At 36.2% G+C, this 21,130-nt stretch overlaps 2 protein-coding genes and 1 long non-coding RNA gene across 3 annotated transcripts; 2 read left to right on the top strand and 1 right to left on the bottom strand.

The window, feature by feature from the left end:
• The first annotated feature begins 3,929 nt into the window (after positions 1–3,929).
• On the top strand, positions 3,930–4,633 carry LOC126714277 (uncharacterized). Its single transcript, XR_007651573.1, has 2 exons — positions 3,930–4,239; positions 4,328–4,633. It is a non-coding gene; the product is annotated as an uncharacterized LOC126714277 (long non-coding RNA).
• Positions 4,634–9,069: 4,436 nt separating this feature from the next.
• On the top strand, positions 9,070–13,874 carry LOC126690552 (putative 4-hydroxy-4-methyl-2-oxoglutarate aldolase 2). The gene is made up of 2 exons (XM_050385746.1): positions 9,070–9,238; positions 13,190–13,874. Exon 2 carries the CDS (start codon positions 13,203–13,205, stop codon positions 13,701–13,703), a length of 501 nt encoding a protein of 166 aa, XP_050241703.1. The 5' UTR covers positions 9,070–9,238; positions 13,190–13,202; the 3' UTR covers positions 13,704–13,874.
• Positions 13,875–15,806: 1,932 nt separating this feature from the next.
• Positions 15,807–18,245, bottom strand: LOC126690543 (F-box protein At3g07870-like). Its single transcript, XM_050385735.1, has one exon. It carries the CDS (start codon positions 18,171–18,173, stop codon positions 16,989–16,991), a length of 1,185 nt encoding a protein of 394 aa, XP_050241692.1. The 5' UTR covers positions 18,174–18,245; the 3' UTR covers positions 15,807–16,988.
• Positions 18,246–21,130: the final 2,885 nt, after the last annotated feature.

Raw genomic sequence — 21,130 nt, 5'->3', positions numbered from 1 at the left:
TTAGGTAGTAGGAGCCTTCTTTGGAGTGACAGATTACTTCGTAGGGGCCTTCCTAGGCTAGTCCTAGTTTTCCTTGGGATGGATCCTTTGTTGCCTGCGATACCTTTCTAAGGACGAGGTCTCCTGTGTTGAACCTTCTTACCTTAACCTTTCTGTTGTAGTATCTAGCCATTGCATCCTTGTGTTTGGCCATTTGCTTCATAACTTCTTCTCTAACTTCATCAATTAGGTCCAGGTTGTCGTTGATCTCCTACTGGTTCTTCTGGTCTTCATAAGTTTTGATTCGGAAGCTCGTCAGTCCCACTTCCACTGGTATGACGGCCTTAGTGCCAAATGTCAGTCTGAATGGTGTTTCTCCTGTTGTCAGTCTGAATGGTGTTGCTCCTGTTGGAACTCTTGTGGTCGTTCTATATGCCGAAAGAAAATTTTGTAGTTCCTCAAGCCATGCCCCCTTTGCCCTTTCAAGCTGAGTTTTAATAATTTTGAGCAAGCTTTTGTTTGTTACTTCTATCTGGCTGTTGGCCTGAGGGTGTCTTGGAGAAGAATAGTGGTTCTTGACTCCTAAGTCACTACAACAAAATGTATTTTCAGTGACGAATTTTAGTGAGGAAAATTTTTTTGTCACTAAAAAATACCATTTAGTGACGAAATATAAACGAAATTTATATTTCGTCACTAAATATAAAAAAATTAGTAACATTTAGTGACGAAAAATAAATTTCGTCACTATATATTGGGTTGAACTAAAGGCGCCAAACAAAAATGTAGGCACCAAACTAAATTCATCTATAGTGACGAATTATTTCGTCACTAAAAGTTTAAGTTTTTTGTGATGAAAACTTTCGTCACTAAAAGTGCTGATAAGAATACTATTAGTGACAAAACCCATTTTGTCACTGAAAGTCACAAATAGTGATGAAAATAAGTCGTCACTAAAAACAAAATCATAAAAATCAGTATCATTATTAGTGACGAAGCTAATTTTCGTCACTAAAGGTATCTTATAGTGACGAAATATAAGTCGTCACAATAAGTTTTACACTAAAAATAAGTTCAGCCCCTTTTTATTTTATTTCACTTCCTCACTCTCTCACAAAAAGCACACACTATTCTTAAGTTTAGCTCCTACACTATTCGAGCAAACCACTTCTCACCATAGTCGTCGCCGTCATCGTCTCCAAAAACTCCGTCGCCGTCGACGCTGGCGATGCTTCAGCTCACCTCAGACGCTGACGATGCTTCAGCTAGCGATCGTGACACTTCAGCTCGCGATCGCAACGCTTCAGCTCGCCGACGTCGCTTCAGCTCCCGATCGCGACGATTCTGATGCCGGCGATGCTTCAGCTCCGATCGCGACGAGTTGAAGAAACCGTCACCGATTTGAAGAAGCCGTCGCCGATTTGAAGAAAGCCATCGCCGATAACCACAACCCCAACCTTTTCAAACCCATTCGCGACGGTTTGAAGAAATCCGTCGCCGATTTGAAGAAATCTGTCGCCGATTTGAAGAAGCCGTCGCCGATAACCACAACCCCAACCCCAACCTTTTCGAACCCATTCGCGACGGTTCCAGCAACCAACGCCGATACGAACCCATTCGCGATGGTTTCGAAGTCGTCACCGCCGAGAACCACAAACCCAACATTTTCGAACCCATTCGCAACGGTTCCGGCTACCAACGCCTTTACAAACCCATTCGCGATGGTTCCGACAACCATCGCCGATACACACCCATTCGGACTCTTGCGTGTAAGCCCCCTGACTTCTCTATTTCTATATATTTATTTGTTTATTTATTTTAATTTTCAAAAAAAAAAAACAATATTTATAGATTTAATATTTAAGATTAGTGATTGTTGTTTATTTTTTTATTGCTGGGAACTATGAAAAAGAAACAATTTGCTTTAGTTGAATCAATTTTACTATGATAGCTATCATTCATTAGTTGGTCAATTTTAGCGGACTTTTGTGTATCAATTACAGGCCATTGGTGGGAAATGTTATGAGGATTCAATTTCCACTATTTTGTATGCAATGCCTATCTTAATTTGATGCAATTTTTATGTGGAAGTTACATGCTTGAGTTTCCAATTTATGTGTTGTGTATAGCTAAATGTGCTTATAAGTTTGTACATAAGGGTTGTAAATCATTCTCTCCATCTCTCTCTGTCTGTGCCTATTTGTTTGGCCTCTTTTTTAATTTTAATGTTTACCTTTTAATTTCCTTTTCTTCTAAGTGTGGCCACTGTAAGAAGCTTGCTCCATTGGTAATAAGTCTTTCTAAAGTCACATTCATTCTTTAAGATTCCATTAAAAAAATTTCTTTAGTCATCTTCATCTATAGTACATAAAAATCATGAAAATTTATTATATAGATATAATATTTATATAAAAAAAAGAGTATTAAATATGGTAGATGTTTTTAATAAAATTTGTGTAATATATTTATAATTTTGTTTCATTACATTACCGTGCCCGTGCTTTTTATGCTATACTCATATTGATATTCATTTTGTACGTTGTAGTTGGAGTATTTGGTGGCTTTGGTAGCAAGGAGTGGGAACTGTATATGTGTCTATTTCTAAAAGTTGTAAACTTAATTTGAGCAAAGTAAGTATATTCTAGTTAAAAACTTATAAAACTCTATATATACTTGTGATGTTGGAAATTTGTTTTGTGGTGGGTTGTTATGTTGGAGCAAGCGGGTGGCTTGCATGGTGTTATAAGGTGGTTTAAATTCATATTGGGAATATTTTTAATTTCTTGCAAATGTGAATGAAACTTGTTGATTAGTAGCAATTGTGTTCCTTTATTCAATTTCAATACTTATAAGCATTATAGTTGTGATGTTAGAAATTTGTTTTGTGGTGGGTTGTTATGTTGGAGCAAGCGGGTGGCTCGCATGGTGTTATAAGGTGGTTTAAATTCATATTGGGAATGTTTTTAATTTCTTGCAAATGTGAATGAAACTTGTTGATTAGTAGCAATTGTATTCCTTTATTCAATTTCAATACTTGTAAGCATTATAGTTGTGATGTTGGAAATTTGTTTTGTGGTAGGTTGTTGTGTTGGAGCAAGTGGGTGGCTTGCATGGTGTTATAAGGTGGTTTAAATTCATATTGGGAGTGTTTTTAATTTCTTGCAAATGTGAATGAAACTTGTTGATTAGTAGCAATTGTGTTCCTTTATTCAATTTCAATACTTGTAAGCATTATAGTTGTGATGTTGGAAATTTGTTTTGTGGTGGGTTGTTGTGTTGGAGCAAGCGGGTGGCTTGTATGGTGTTATAAAGTGGTTTAAATTCATATTGGGAGTGTTTTTAATTTCATGCAAATGTGAATGAAACTTGTTGATTAGTAGCAATTGTGTTCCTTTATTCAATTTCAATACTTATAAGCATTATAGTTGTGATGTTTGTGATTGGTTTGTATTCTAGAATAGAGAATACATAGTGGGAAAGAGGAGGTTTCAGTATGAAGATGAAGTGAGAAAAAATCCATTGAATTATGATTCATGGTTTGATTTTATTCGATTGGAAGAGAATGTTGGGAAAAAGGATAGGATTAGAGAAGTGTACGAGCGAGCCATTTCGAATGTGCCTACTGCTGAGGAGAAGTGGTATTGGCAACTATATATTTATTTGTGGTAAGTAATGTGGTTGAGAATGCAGTTTAAAGTTTGATTAATTCAAGTTCATATGCTCAATTTTTGTTGCTGATTTTTTGTTTGTGATTTTTAGGATTAAGTATGCATTTTATGAAGAGCTTGATGCAGAAGATGTGGAGCACACAAGAGATGTGTATAGGCAAGTTTGTGATTGTCAAAAACTTATTTTTGTGGTTGGTAAAGTTGATGTACTGCATCAAGTTTATGTTTAGACTTAAAAATGTGGCAAATAGCTCTAACAGATTGTGTTGTTTTCAATGTATGCTTTTGCATGATGTTCTTCATACTTCACTTGTATTTGTTGCTGTGTGTGGCCAAAATAAATTCAAGGTTGTAATATAGATGTTTACACGAGGCGGTATGATTCACACGAGTGGACAAACCCAAGTGACTTTAAAGAGATTGCTCACTTACTATTAATTTTTCCAGGGGGTGTCTGAAGCTCATTCCTCATGAGAAATTCTCTTTTGCAACATTATGGCTTCTAGCTGCTCAATTTGAGATCCAACAGCTAAATCTCAAGGCTGCATGACAAATCTTGGGAAATGCAATTGGCAAAGCTCCTAAAGATAAGGTCATTTACTGATTGAGTTTAAATATGTACTATATTTGGCATATTCCACATATTCTCACACTTGTGATTTTGCTTTTTAACCCAATAGATATTCAAGAAGTATATTGAGATAGAGCTTCAGCTTGGAAATATAGACCGTGGCCGAAAGCTTTATGACAAGTATTTGGAGTGGGCGCCTGAAAACTATTATGCATGGAGCAAGTATGCAGAGTTAGAGAGATCTTTGTGTGAGACTGAGCGAGCTAGACATATGAGAACATCTTCCGTTAGTTCTAAAATAGGGTTTAGGTAGAGTTATTGTATGTATTGCAAACAATTATTGTATGGAAGGAGTTTGAATTGGATACTTGTTTTATTTTTTACTTGTGGAATGTATGGATCTTTTTTTTATAAATGTGTTGTTGAAATAAATGTGTTATTCAAATGTGAGGTTTTAATAATGTAATAACAGGTTACAGGTTAATATCAAAGCCATGAAAAAAATAAAAACAGAAAATAAGTTTTAGTGACGAATTTTTTCGTCACAAATATAGCAACAAAAAATTGTTTTAGTGATGAAAATTTCGTCACTAAATATAGAAAAATTTTGTAAGAAATGGTTTTAATAACGAAAATTTTCGTCACTATATGTACCCGAACATAGTTTTAGTGACAAAATTATTCGTCACTGAATAGTGTTTTTAGTGAGGAAAACATTTAGTGACGAAACGTTTCCGTCACTAAAAGTTTAAAAAAAAAAAATCAAATCGGACTTTTAGTGACGAAATTTTTCGTCACCAGGACTTTTAGTGACAGAAATGAGTTTCGTCACTAAAAGTCCAATTTCGTCACTAAAGGTCTTTAGTGACGAAAAACTGGACTTTTAGTGACGAATTTTTTCGTCACTGAAAATACATTTTGTTGTAGTGAGTCTTGACAAAATTTTTGAAACTTGGGATTGTCAAATTGCTTTCCATTGTCTGATATTATGACATGTGGGACTCCAAACCTATAGATGATGTTTTTCCATACAAAGCTTGTGACTTTAGCCTTCGTTATCGTCATCACTGGTTTTGCTTCTACCCATTTTGTGAAGTAATCAATTGCGACAATCAAAAATCTGAGTTGCTTCTTCCTTAGAGGGAATGGGCCCATAATGTCAATTCCCCATTGGGCGGAGGGCCATGGTGAAGATATGTGTGTTATCGTCTCTCTTGGTCTCGTCTAGACATTTGCGAAGCGTTGACACTTATTGCATGCTCTGACGATGTCGTATGTGTCTTTCTGTAAAGTTGGCCAGTAATATCCTGCTTTGAGTGCCTTTCCTACTAATGATCTTGCTCCAACGTGATTTTGACCGATTCCCTTGTGTATCTCGCAAAGCATATAATTTGCTTCTTCTAAGCTGCCACATCTTAGATAAGGGAGTGAATATCCTCGTCTATACATCACGTCGTCAATGATGACGAAGCGAACTGCCCTAATTAGTATCTTCCTTGCTTCTGCCTTATCTTCTTGGAACCATCCTTCTTTCAAGTAACGAACGATGGGAGTCGTCCACTCGTATTGTTCTTTTTTCTTCAAAACCTGCTCACCTTCTGTGCTTGGTTGCCTCCTTATCTATATACATAGTTCGGAGGTCGCATTGTAGTCGTCTGACAAGGTCAATCTTGCTAAGAAGTCAGCTTCTGCGTTTTTGGCCCGAGGGATTTGCACAAAGTTTAGGTTGTCAAAATGTTGTGATAGTCGTTGGACGATTTTCAAGTACTTCTGCATTCTTTCTTCTTTGGCTTCGTAATCTCCCTTCACTTGTCCAATTATTAGCTGAGAATTAGCTTGGACAATAAGACTCTTTGCTCTTAGAGCTTTTGCTAAACTTAACCCTATTAGCAGTGCTTCGTATTCTGCCTTGTTATTTGTTGCTATGAATTGCAATCTGATTGCATATTTCAACGTTTACGTGGAGGAAGAACAATTGAATATATGAGGAGAGGACATTATTTTCTATGATACTGATTTACAATAATGCTTTATGCTCACTATGAAGCAGGTTACTCAGTACATATCTGATGAGTCACGAGAGAGGTACCAATCTCCAAAGTTGTGAGAATGTCCCTGCAATATCAAACCAAAGTATTTTAAAGATGTTAACAGTACTATAGAAAGTGAAATAGATTATAGAAAAAAAAGAAGTGATTATTGCAAAAAATCACAAAATTTTCAATTCCAAAGTCTAAAGGCAACCAAAGGAAAAACACCCACAAATACAAACCCACCAAAATTTAGGCACTTAAAAGCATATAGAGTAGAAAGCCGCAACGTAAAAGATTTAAAAAAAAAAAAAAAGTAAAATAAATAAAATTACAATTAAGGCAATGGTCGTGGAGGAGGACATAATGTGTGGGGGCTAAAGTGCGTCTAATCAATTATTGGTAGAGGGAAAGAAAAAAAAGGGTTTGAAGGAGGGGTAGAGGGAGGCCAAGAGATTCATATTTTTTTTTTTTCACATTTTCTCCTACTGGAATTCGATCATGCCCTTCTTTTCCTCATCTCTCTCTTACAAGCCAATTTAATTTAAAAAAAAAAAAAAAAAAAAAAAAAAAAAAAAAACAACAACTCTAATCCAAACATCTAAATCAAAACCAATCAAATCTCAAAAGAAAAAAAAGAAAAAAAAGAAAAAAAAAAAAAACCCCTTATTGAATGGTGGCTAGATGGTAGTGGCAGCTTTCATTTAGGACTCTCTCTCTCGCGGTAGCTTCAAATAAGTCCAAATATCAGTAGTTTATAGACTCTCGGTGATCTCTCAATTTCTCATTCTTTCACTTTTGAGTTTCATATTTTCTTTCAGAAAATAGCAAGTCACATCTTTTAACGCAATGTACTTTGACCCCTCGATATTGACAATTTCATAGTAATGTAATTTTCGCATCAAATATTTTGACTCCTCGGAAACACAGTGATTTAGAGGCTGTTTGGTTTATCATTTCCATAACTCATATCTCTGTTTCCATAACTCATAACTCAAAAATGGTGGGACCCATAGTTAGAAGTCCGTTTGGCACTATCATAACTCTGTTTTTATCACTCAATTATCTGATTTTTGAGTTATGAGTTATGGAAATTGAAAACACATTTTAGCTGTTTTCAGTTTCCATAACTCATAACTCAATAGCTTTTTCATAAATAAACACACATGGAGGGACCAACAACAACACCTTTTGACCCTTTTTTTTTTCACTGGGTTCGGTGAGTTTGGGTACTGGAAAAAAAAATGCACTGAGTGACAGATATTGGCCCACAAACAGTGTGAAAAATATTGAGTGATGACAAGTGAGTGATGATGCCAAACGGGTATGGTATTTTAAGTGATGAGTGATGAGTGATGAGGGATGAGTGATGAATGATGGAAATTAAGTGATGAAAAAAAGCATCCAAACAGCCTCTTAATGAGCGTGTATAATGAAAGGATAATTATATGTGGAACTGTGTTAAGTAAATAGCTAATACCAAACTGGTGTAGTGTTTGGGTTTGAGTTTTTAGACGCGCGAAAAATGACTTTTCTGAGTTTTCTCTTTTAATATATGGGTTATGCTAATGAGTGCCCTTAGGGCACTTGTTAACAATCCATTTTAGGAAAATTTTGACATCACTTTTATGGGAAATGAAAAAAAACTGTCAAAACGTTAATTTTTTTTTTCCCATAAAAACTTTCTTTAACTGGATTCTTAACCAGTGTCTTAAGGGTACTCGTTAGCATTTCCTTTAATATATATATACGTGTCAGAATTTTAAGTGTGTTTTTTTCCGAATGTGGCAATACGTCCTTAATTGCAGGAAAAAGCTTCTGCTTTTATATATAGTATATATAATATATATTATATATATATATATATATATATATATATATTAGAGTAATATTACTGTGGGGCCCAACAATATATGGGCCAGGCCCACTTGTTCACGGGAAGCTTTAAGGCCCAAGCCGAAGAAGGTGGTAGTCCAAGCTCATTAGTGTAAAGCACAAATGGGCCCAGAGAGGCAGCCGAGGACGGTGCAGCCCTCGGCTGGTCCAAAGCTCCACCAAGAAAAGGGGCAAAAGCGGCATAGGGACAATCTTAAAAGAAAATCTGAAATATCTAGGAAAGGCTGCCCTTACTGCCTTTCCCAGACTGAGTTTTGCACCTAACAGAGCCGCGTTCTTTAGCTTTATCAACTACTCCCAACGACTTGGGACTGGGACAGATGGGACAAGTATCAGTCTTGGAAAGGTCGACCCTACACGTGGACGAAGGAAATTGAACACATGCTAGTATAAAAGAAGAAAGATGTAACCTAAGGAAAGGGGGGCTCCAGTCCCACTAGAAAAAGGAGGGTTCCTGAGGTGAATACACCTGAGCCATGTATGAACACCTTAACAAAAGCCACCGTCGGGTAAACACGACTTAGTCTTTCGATCCCACTCTCTACAAATGATATTGTATGGGCCCATTCACGTCCTGACCCAACTACAATTTTGGTTCGTTTTGGAACGTGACCCTACAATTACAATCACAAATTATTTTACAACATTTTTACAAAAAATTGATGTGATAAACTCTTTATTAGTTTTTATTTAAACTCACCATTAATATTACTTTTTCATTTACTAATAATTACTCATCACATTAACAGTTTATAAATATTTTTATAAAATATTTTGTATCTCTAGTATTATTCAAGAATCTACTTCCTAAAATTTGTTGTGGCATAGGATTGGAACAATGTTGGTTACTCCTTTAAAACTTTGATAACAAGTGTAATCAAAATCCTTACACTATTTATGTTTTTAATCTTTTGAAAAAGAAAATCCGGTCCCCACGCGCTTTTACAGCGAAAACCAATGTCTTTCTTTCTTTCTTCTCCGAGTGAAAACACTGATTATATATAGTGAGAGACACAATACTCCACTTCACTTCCTCAAACCTCTCTCTGTTTCGAGCTAGGCCTATTCAAAGCTTTGTGGCATCTCCATCTGAGGTAAAATTATGACCGTTGGATTATCTCTTTTGATTTCCTTTTCTCGATCTGGAAAAATTTTCGTTTCTTTGGTTACTGAGAAAATATTTTAACCAAAAACAAATCTTAAGCTTTGAAACTTTTCTTTTCTTATTATTATTTTCATTGCTCTCGCGTTTTCTCTTCTTCTGAACCGATCTAATATTAGAAATCATTCTTTCTTAATTTCTTCATTAGTCAATACTTAAACGTAAAGCTGTCCAAGCTTTCATTTATTCTTAAACAAGGTAGGGTCCACACGAAATGATCAAAAAAGGGTTTTGAAAACAGAAATAGTAATTATGGTTTTGATGTTTGATTGATTACTTTCTTTTATTAATCCTAGAATTGGAAGCATACAAAGATGGACCCTTTTATTAGATGATGGATTGGATAGTGCCAACGTAGTCAGATTTGAATGCTTTATTATTATTATTATTATTATTATTATTATTATTACTATGTGGTTATTATGATTGACTGTTTACTTATTAATTCCAGATTTGTATGTATGTTTTTAGGCCAAAATGGCACAATAGCACTGTTTACCAAAATATATATCAATCTACCATCGTTTTGGAAATATGTAGGGATCTTCACTTTTTGGGTACTTGAGTTCCATGAACTCAAGTTCTATCTAAAAATTTTGAAATTTTTTTATGGTTATTTTCCAGCAAATTTGAAGGTTATTTTTTCAAAGAACTCGAGTTTATGGAACTTGAGTTACACGGCAAACTCAAGTTTCAAAAATGTGGTAGATCCCTACATATTTCCATAACAGTGGTAAATTAATATATATTTTGGTAAACAGCAGTATTTGGCCATTTTGGCCTATGTTTTTATGTGGACTACGTTTTTGGACTACACATTTCCCAATGTTGTCGGCATGAATGAATGAATGAATGATGAACCCCCCAATAAGCATGTTTGGTCGAAATATGAGAAAGTAATTCTTTTTGTAACAGATGTACAATCCAATGTGTGAATATCCATGTGGAAAGTTTGTGGTACCAATTTGTCCAAATGTTATAAGATTGACTTACATACAATTCACTTATTTGTTATTACATGGGATGACTTAGTAATTAGTATACCTGTTACAAAAGATTTTTTTTTTCCCCTTTTTGGAGAATATTGCATACCCTTTGATTTGTAGTGATGTAATGATTTTATATCATATAAATAGTGATTTTAGGTTTCATTTGTTGTGGCTTAATCTTCAGTTTGTTTTCTAAGACAAGTTAGATACTACCTTTTTTTTTTTTTTTTGATAATTCGATAGTTGGGAGTAGAGATATTTGAATCCTGAATATCTTTGTTGGAAAACAGAAGGAGTTGTCAGTTGATCGACAAGACTCTTTATAATAGTCAGATACAACTTTTAAAAACCCTTGTTTAGGTACAACTTAGTTTTAACTTTGTAATAAATCAAATAAAGCTATGAATTTATATAGTATTAAATGGAAACTTAGTCTAGCATTGTTAAGAATTGAGAATGAGTTTGAATTATATAAAAAGTGCTAATTACTACTCGTATTTCTTCTGAGATCTGCTTGAGTTTTGCATGTATCTCCATCCTCTACTCTTTGATACTTACTTAAACAAATAGAAAAGTATTTCTTTTTAAAAAAATCTAATGCCAAATGTGTGTATGAAATGATAATATACCTTACAATCTTAATTCCTACACTTTCTATGTTATGAAGATATGAAGTGTCTAGTGCATAAGGTTTCAAGATTCGAGTTGAGCCTCGCATAGGTCTCCTGTGGGATCGACACTTGGGAGATCTCAACATTACATTATAGGGGATACAGTAGAGGAAAATGTTAGGGGTGCTACAAGTGTTACTATAATTTTGGTATAAACTGTTTGTTTGATGCACAAAGCACATAATTGGTGGGTTACAATTGGCAACATCAGTTTGTTTCAAACTTGTAGTAAAGTTTGTAGCACACCTAGCATTACTTGTGTAGAAATATGTATTATTCTAGTTATCGTACTTAAATGTCTGCCAAGATAAGTTTCCTCTTGAAACTAATGGAATGGATCACCATAAGTGGGGAGGTGGTTGGGTGAATAATAAGCTAAGAAACTATGAATGTGTGAAGTTATTTTCCCCACGTTTAGGGATTTGTGTCTATTTTGTGTGTTTGCATTAATTAGACTTTTAAGTATTGGTTATTTGCCTCACTTTGGAAACTAATCAGGAGCTGGAGAAATTAAAATATAAGGTAAGTTTCGATGCACTATTTTTTGCAATTTCTTACTTGGTTCCACACTAGAAATCATCTTTATCATTTATTTGAAGAAACACATTAAGTTTGTTATACACGTTCTGTGATTCTTTTAAATTAGATATATACACACACACACACAAAGTAATTGAGTGAAGTGTTGTCCCTACTTTATGTGATTTGCTGCTGGAATCTTTTGGGTGATATTCTTGAGGTGTTGTCTTAGAATTTCAACCTTTCCCGTTTTCTGCCTTACCCTCATGCTTATTTCAAGGCTTTCTATCTTTTGGATGATATTCATTGTGTTTGATCAGATTGGATTAGATATGTCTTTCTTCACTCCTGCTAGGTCATTGGTCTTCTTTATGAAAGGAGATACCATGGCATGTTAATCTTGTTACTTTTTTCTTGTTTTTCATAACATTTGTACATCTGTTTTTGATTTTGTCTCTCTAATTGTTTTAATAAGAGGTTCTTTTGTTCTGTTTCTCATCTCTAAATTATCCTCTTGTTGGTCCATAGTATCAAATTTATGAATTTGAAAATAACTTAATTAGCCAAACTCAATTTAATAAATAATATATCAATATTCTTGTCATTACATTCCTTTCTAAGCAAAATGTATTAGTGATCATCATAATTTTTTAGATGTATGCATTTACTAGAAGTTAGAGAGTGGATGTTAGGTGAGAAAACCACTTGGTATAGTTTTCTCATGTGAGTCTGAGATCAATGACTGTGATAGTATGGCAGTTTAAACCAAAATGATGCTACCCAAAAATTAAAAGACAGAAAAGTAAAGATAGCAACCTACAAGTCAGCAACTAGGTTTACTTGGATTCAACACCAAGCAAGAGAAAACCTATACGAGTTAGTACCTAGGGTTGGTTGGAGTTTGTACCAGACCATTGAAAGAATTCAAAGAAATCTAATATCAATTAAACTGTTTCTTTCAAAACTGGATCCATGGGTTCTTAGATAGAGTTATAAAACTTTGCTTACAAAAAAAAAGATCCTAAACTCCTAAACTAAATAGGAAAAGGATATAACAAAATACATAAAAAGAAATCCTATTAATTAAACAATTGGGCTTAGTAGGTCTTTAGCCCCAATTGTTATCGGGCTCCATCCATAACTACAAGTTTGACTGTGTTCTTTTGATGTCTAAGCCCACAGGCCTGAATTATTGGAGGCCCATATCTTGTGCCTTTACCATAGTGTGTAGTGATTTGTTTGGGTTGAGGGTGCTACTAGGAACGAAGAGTGGCCAATAAGAAGTTTTTTTGAGAAAATGAGTGGACACATGGTTGCTCTTAATTCAGCATTACACATGACCATAGAGCAAAACTGTGGGCAAGATTTGTGTTGCTCATTTGAAATGATAGGGATAAGGTTTCTGTGTGAATGTGTGCCTGTGCATTCTTGGTTTCCAAATCTGAATGGAAGTGTAATGTTTCGTTGTATTGTATTCTTTGGTATTCAAATTTCAAACAAATTACACATTTGCTTGTGTATGTGTCTCTGTATTCTTGCTGTTTGAATCTAAATTGAAGTGTAAGTACTGAATAGCTTTAATAAGAATTTGAGAACGTCATGGATAGTTTGCAGAATCCTTTTGTTACACAGTTTTTCTTGAAAACTGAATTGGGTGTATTTTTCAAACACTAAAATATATATGATGTTTGTCCTAACCTGAAGGTGTTAAGGACCAATGGCCTTGGTTACAACTGCTGAAGTTTGTGATGCAAATCCACAGCTAATTGTGAGTGGTGAGCTTCGGGCACTCCAGCCAAATTTTCAAATATATGGACGTCGCCAGGTCTTCTCTGGACCAATAGTTACCCTCAAGGTATTTGAAGACAATGTTTTGGTTCGTGAGTTTCTTGAGGAGAAGGGTAATGGCCGAGTTCTTGTTGTAGATGGGGGGGGAAGTTTGCGGTGTGCAATATTGGGGGGCAATCCTGTTGTACAAGCTCAGAATAATGGATGGGCCGGGATAGTTGTCAATGGCTGTGTAAGGGATGTTGATGAGATTAATGGTTGTGACATTGGGGTGAGGGCTCTGGCCTCCCATCCAATGAAAGCCAATAAGAAAGGTATAGGAGAGAAGCATGTTCCAATTACCATTGCTGGGACAAGGATCTCTGATGGGGAATGGCTTTATGCAGACACTGATGGAATTTTGATTTCCCAAACTGAGTTATCTGTCTAAGAAGTAATCTCTTTAAAAGATAGTAAGTGCTGGATTATATATCTGTTAGGTAAGTTCTGTTGTATCGCATGCTTCTGTAATTCTGTTCTTGAGTTCATTTCTGTACTTCTGACAAAACTGTACTGTACCCAACCAACTTTAAATTATGTTGATGTACTTGTCCATTTTTAATCTTCAGTGTCTTAAATTTTCATTTTCAGTCATCGGGTTCTATGCAAATGAGAACATAGATAACTTCAAAAACATGTCTCCTTTAACAATCGTTTGGTGATACTCTATGCTATGTCCTTTTACTTATAAATATTCTAGCTTTAGAGTTCATTTTAACATTTTGTTTATTGTTCCCTGGAGAGGCAGATGGCATTGCATATCTTGACTGTCTTTTGGTTAAAATTGATTTGTGTTTTTCTATACTTACTGTTCCATGTGACATTAAGTTAAAACTGAGGTAAATTAATTGAGCCGCCGCGGGAAAAGCAAATTGTATGACAGAAGGTGGACTTTGTGTTTGGGATAGAGGATGGACTTGCAGTGTGTTGATATGAACCGTTGCTGATGGATAAATATTGAAAAAAAAAGCAAGCTGCTTGCAAGGAGTTCATTAGTTACCTAAACATTATTGTCTTATTGTAGATGTTTGGATCTTCCTTGATTATACAGTACTAGTTTTTGTAAGAAGGTTGTATTTGGAAATTGGAAATCATAATGGTTGCCTATTGTGTACTATCCTTTGAGGAATCACTGCTTAATTATTTCATTGGATAATTTGTCTACATTTTCGGGAATGGAAATGATGAATTCTATTTGAACGTCTAAATTTGCTTTAGTTGTTGTTGGACCCTATGCTTCCAAATTTGAAAAACAATCCTCTTTATTTTCCCTTAAATTGCCATATTTTAGAAGTTTAGACAAATTATCCACCCATAAAGGAGGCCTGGCAATTGACAGAAAAATGCCTTTGTGGTTTGACCTTATACTCCCCTTTTAAGAGGTTTCTTAAAGCATATTTTAAAGTACGAATGAATATTAATGACGTTGCACCACTTTCCAATCTGGACTTCGTTTGCTTGCCCCCTTCTTTTTTTTCTCTCTATATTTACAAAGTAATGCTCTAGACAAATTATTTTACAACATTTTTATAAATTATTAATGTGGTAAATTTTTACTAATTCTAATATGGATTCATTACTAACATTACATTTTTACTTAAAATAACTATTTGGAAAATACTAAAACCACATTAATAGTTTGTAAAAATGTTGTAAAATAGTTTGTGTCTATAGTATTATTCATATTTATATGTGCGTAAGTATAATTGTCAGCATATCTCACAAGGAGACAAGGTTTCTCTCCAAATTTATTTAGAGAGAAATTCTTCAAACTCTCCTTAAATCTTTTATTTATTGGGTGTGAAATTTGAAAATCTAACAATTGAATTGCATATTCTTTATGTTGTTAACACATGTTAAATTTCGTTTAAATTGGATTTTATTTACTATCCGACCAATAAACTTATTTTTTATGCATAATTTTATACTACAAAAATTTGAAATTTGAACATTTGATTGATGACATAACTATTGATTTTTGATCTAATTGGAATTTTGTAAGCATAAATGATATAATAAAAAACATGGAATCCAATGGTTACATTTTTAAAATTCACATCTAACAAAAACATATACGAGGAGTTTGAAGGGTTTCTTACCAAATTATTTTGGAGAGTAACCTTCTCCATTAATTAGCCAGACAATAAGCATTTTTTTATTCATTGTATGTACCCAGTTGCCCATTATGTAAGAAATTGTATCTAAAGTCTTTCCACCCAAGGAATGTTGAAATTAAATAAGGACAAAATTTAGCTATAAAATTTATTGTAGCCAAATACTACAACTTCTTTTCAAAAAATTAACATTACTAAATATTTTGAAAATCAAACTGTTAGATTGTATGTTCTTTACGTTCTTAGACCTGTCAAATTTTGTTCCAATTAGATATTATTTATTATATAATCTATAATTTTATATTTTATGCATAGTTTTAGCATAAAATATATAATATTTTATTCTATAATTTTATATTTTGGCAAGCATGGAGGGTATAAGAAGAAAATATAATCCAATGGTGGATTTGTCAAAATTCACTTCCAACCAAAAGATATTGAGTAAAGTTGTAACCTAACCTTAGGTTACAACCAATTTTGTAGCTAAAATTTGTCCGTTAAATAATACAAATCAATTGGTAGAACCTATTGTTCATAGATGAAATTATAGTATAATCTTCCGCATCTTCCAAGTGAACTCAACAATTCACATGAGAGATCACAATAAATAAATAGTTGTTGAAACTATGGATCAGAAACACTTTTCAAGCTTTAAAGAGGAGGGGAATTCCAATTGCTGCCCTCTGCCGCTTTTGTGACTGTGATGAGTAGTCTGCTAGCCATCTTTTCCTTCATTGCCATTTTGCTAGAGCTTGTTGGTATGGATCAGCTCTAGCCCTGCATACTTCCTCCCTTGGTCCTATAGCTGTTCAGCAGTGGATCATCAATTCCATTATTAGACATAAGAGTTTGGATGAGAGTGGCACGAAAAATTTGCAGCTGATATTCATCACCCTCTGGGCTATTTGGAATCATAGAAACCGCGTGATTCATGAGGGAGTTACTCCTGATCCAATGTATGTCATTTTAACCACTCAAAATCTGTTTTGCAGGTACCAAGAGATCTTTCAAAATCATCACAGCACTGATCATAGGATATCTAGGCAGAAAATTATGGCTCAAGGTCTTCATGGGCAGTGGAGCATCATCCTCAAGATTTCTGGTGTCAGGCAGAGAAGAAAGAAGAGAGCTGCTTTTGCTTATGAGACTAGGACCAGGCAGGGTGTAGTGGTGTTCTACGGGTGCAGCAGCAGTGCAGCTAGATCAGTCCCAGGTGTTTTGCTTGAAGGCCTTAGAGAAGCAGCTGTAATAGCTTCTAGGCTTCAGTTCAACCAGATTTTGGTTTTGAGCAATTGTAATTTTTTGGTTCAGTTGTTTAATTCAGGCCAAGCTCCGGATTGGGAAGGAAAAACCTTCTTTGCTGATTTAGAGTCCTTAAAGCAGCGGGGTTTGTGCTTTTCCTTCCGTTGGATCCCTGCTTTTGTGCTTGTTAATGTACATAATATGGCTGTTATGGCCTCCAGTGCTCCCTTGCACTACCAATGGCCTCAGCACCTAACTTTGTAATGCTCTGTTTTCTGGTTGTTTTATAAAAAATAAAAAATAAAAAGGATCAGAAACACTTAGACATGATCTAAGTTTATAAGCACTCTTGAGCCATCTCCCATTGCAATGTCTTTAAGCGAAACAAAGCTTGAAGCATGAGCAGTTGCTTTAACATGTGTCAATAATATCCCATTAGGGTTCAACAATCTGAAGCTTTCTTGAGCAATATTGTAAATGACTGGACAACCTACGCAATCCAAGATAACTTCCCCATTTTTCAAAAAACATATAACTTGAACACTCTCAGGGTTCCACCAATGTTCCCATGGACTTGGGGATTTAATCACAAGCTGTTTGGTCCAAGACTCTTTAACACCATATTCCTTCATCACCCAAATTTCAATATCCCAATCAGAAGCATACATACCAATTGAACTCAAAGAAAGGCAGTCTCCAAATATCCCAAGATTTGACCTTTTAAAACTGGCATAATATACCCTAGATGAAGGTAGTGGAATTGCTCGGAATTGCTCATTTTCAAGATCAAAAGAACGAATAAGCACTGAGCCATTAGGAAGTTTAACAAGCCAGTGAAGAGCTCCATCCACAAAAGTCCCAAACAAACTCCTATGGCGAGCAGGTGGAACATGTTCAATTCTTCTCCAACCACCACTTCCTAGTGTATAAATCTCTACAAAGTCTGAATATTTAACCACTTTGTACTGCTTAGTCTTGGGGCTAAATCCAAACCCAGATACAAATTGACCATCTGGCTTTGTTTCACCATTTGGCAGGGTCAAATAATCACCAGTTATAGGATTTGATATGTATATGGGATTAGCCATCCTAATATCACAAGAGCAAATCAACCCATTACATGAATTCACTAGAGTAGATTCAAGGTATGTGAAATGGTTCAACTTGGCAATTATAGAAGTGGGTCCTTGTTCTTGAGGCTCAAGCAAGTAAAGCCCACCAGAATTGCCATGAGGGAATAAGCTAGATTGAAGCACAACACCAGTGGGTGTGATACCATGGTGTAGTTTGGCAAAACTAGGATCTAAGAGTAGGTCACGCCAAGACTTGCATACATACCTGCATCGTATTAAGGCTTCAATAGGGAGCTTGAGCAAGATTTCCAATGTGACATGCCACGGCAATTCTGAGAAATAGCATCGGTCAGTGGTGGTTGTGATGGATTCTTTGTTTTCTTCGTCAAGAACAACTTTGTCTGCTTTGATGCTGTAGTTCTTGCTTTCCATGGAGTTAGGTGCTCCTTGCTTCTTCTTTTTTTGGTTAGTAGGTGCTCGTTTTCTGTTGGCGGCAATTAGACAATGAATGAATGGCATAGAATAGAAAGCTAGAACAAATACCAAATGAAAATAATAAGTGTTCAGAATATTCTATTACCAAATGCCAAATGTGTGGCAATTGAGTTCTCTTCAATTTTCCTTTTAAAAAAATAAAATTATATAGTAAGTCAATTATTAATAGGCCTTGTTATAATATTTGGGAAATGTTGAAGAATGCTCTAAGTGCATTGGTCTAGGAACTAATAGGGATATTTTCGTCCAAAAAAGTCATCAGTTCACTTTGACCCGTTAGGATAGATGCCTCCTCCAATGGGACCTACCATCCACAAACCCGTCGGTAAATTCCTTATTCAATATCCTCAATGTCCCGATGGGTTAGAGGTTCACCTTCCCCAAAGACCCATCGTGTATCTTGGATATGTGCCCGACGGGCGATTCATGCCTTGTCCTCTACTTGCATAGCAATGGGCGGATAATCAGACTGATGGGTGGGTGATCATGCTGACAGTTGAGTATACTAGGTCCCAAAAGCCTTTACGTGTTCTACACTCATGTGACCCTACATGGAAATAACTTACAGACCTTGACTAAAGACCATACTACACGTTCTTATCTTCCCCGTATGGGAAGAGAAGTCCTAAGATCTCAGAGCTTTAACTCCAAGTTTTCTCTACAAGAAAAACTCCTAAATTTAAGGGATCTTGGTCAACTCTACACCACTATATAAGCACCCAACCTCCTCTTCCTTAAGGTGCATGAAAATTCCTAGCTCTCACACTATTGAGTTCTTGGAGATTTTCCTATCTCTGACTTAACCTGTGGAGGGTCTTTGGCCTGCACTCCTACCGATAATCTCTTTTGGTTCTTCATTTTCTTATTCTTCAGGTACCTTCATTGGTGCGCATGGATGATTAACTCACTGATGATTTTGTGCATCATCAGATGGCATCGTCTGTGGAAAATGAGTGATTAGTCATATTACTGCTTCTAAGACAAAGAGTTGCATGGTCCAGACACGTTCAATGGCCACCATCAACCAGGAGATCGAAACCCCCCCCCCCCCCTAACGCTTTGGAAAGACAAGTACAAACCCTCACCATGGCAATTAAGCGGCTCACCCAATGTAATCAGGACTTAGAGCAACAATTGAACCAAAGGAATGAACGACGTCCTAACAACCAATGTGACGAATAGGACAATGATGAGCGCAACGATAGCCATGAATGGGAGACTGCCAAGAAAGGGAAGATCAAGAAGAAAGCAACGTCACCAGCAAGTAGGACCGACAGGACATGCAAATGGTGAAAGAGAAGATGGATATGATGATGAACACCATGAGAGGGCAAGGGTCCACCAACCTGGATGAACTAGTCCATCAGACTGATTCATCCTTCACTGTGCAGGTCACCTCTTTCCCCCTTCTAGCCAAGTTTTAGATGTTGCAAGTAGAAGTGCATGACGGATTAAAGGACTCACTTGACCATCCAGAGTCATTCAAAACCCTTATGCATCTGCAAGAGGTTTCAGATGAAATCATGTGCAGAGCATTCTCCACCACGTTGAAAGGACTGGCTAGAGTACAGTTAGGCAAGATAGCCCCTAACATTGTCTTAACTTTCAAGGAGTAGAGTGGACATTTTGTCACACACTTCATTGGCGGGCAGAGATACAAGAGGTCTTTAGCGAGCCTACTAAACATCAAGCAACGGTAGGCAAGAGCTTAAGGTCGTATGTGACTTAGTTCAACAAGGAGGCTTTGTTGATTGACAAAGCTAGCGACAAGGTTTTGGTTATGGCTTTCACCAATGGAATTCAATCCGGGGAATTCCTTTTCTCCATCTACTAAAATGACCCAAAGACCATGGCTAACATGTTATACAGAGCTACGAAGTACATTGAGGACGCCATGATAGCCCGAGGGGGCAGGCTGAAGAAAAGGGAGAAGCAGGATAACCTTCGATCGAATAGAAGAAGAAAGTCAGCCCAGACGAATGACTGAAGGGACAAAAAAAGGTCGAGGCCTCTACCTAGTAGGATTGCCAACTTCACTCCACTGAACACAATCTTGACCAAGTCCTTATGCAGATAAGGGATGACCTAGAACTAGCATGACCAGACAAGCTAAAGGGTGATCCTTACAAGAGACCGAGGAACAAGTATTGTTGTTTCCATAGGGACCACAAGCATGACACTGCTGAGTACTACAACTTGAAGCAACAGATAGAAGCTTTATTAAGCAAAGGAAGCTACAATGGTTTGTTGGGAGAGAAAAAGCCTTAGAAAACCCGCCAAGGGATTTAGAGCCCAATCGACGGGCTAAAGAGCAACCAAGAGCTCCATTCGGAGAAATAGGGGTGATTGTAGGAGGAAACACGATGGCTGGCTCCTCTAGGAAAGTAAGGAAAACATACATATGGATGGTGCAAAGTGTCCAAATCACCAACTGTCTACCCAAGCTGACAAGGGTTGACGACCCAATTATTAGCTTCACTAAAGAAGATGCCTGATGATTCCACCACCCTCATGACAATGCTCTAGTCATCAACCTACTAATTACTAATTTCAATACCTGACAGGTCTTAGTGGACAATTGAAGCTCAGCGGACATCCTATACTATCCTTCCTTCTAGAAAATGAGGATTGACAATAGCAGCTTCTATCATCAAACACACCTCTCATAAGGTTCAGCAGTACCAAAGTCTTCCATGTTAGGTCCATTACTAGTCACTATTGGGACCTACCTTCAACAGCTCACCAAAGACATCACATTTTTGGTTGTCGATTGTTCTTTGGCCTACAATGCCATTATTGGACAGCCAAGTCTTAACGCAGGGAGAGCAGTCACCTCTACTTACCACCTGCTAGTTAAGTTCCTGGCGGAATATGGAATAGAGGAGGCACGTGGG

Source organism: Quercus robur, chromosome 1 (genome assembly GCF_932294415.1).
Source record: "Quercus robur chromosome 1, dhQueRobu3.1, whole genome shotgun sequence".
In the NCBI taxonomy this organism is placed as follows: Eukaryota; Viridiplantae; Streptophyta; class Magnoliopsida; order Fagales; family Fagaceae; genus Quercus; species Quercus robur.
Note: the sequence above shows the minus strand (reverse complement) of the source record. Positions and strands in the feature narration are given on the sequence as shown.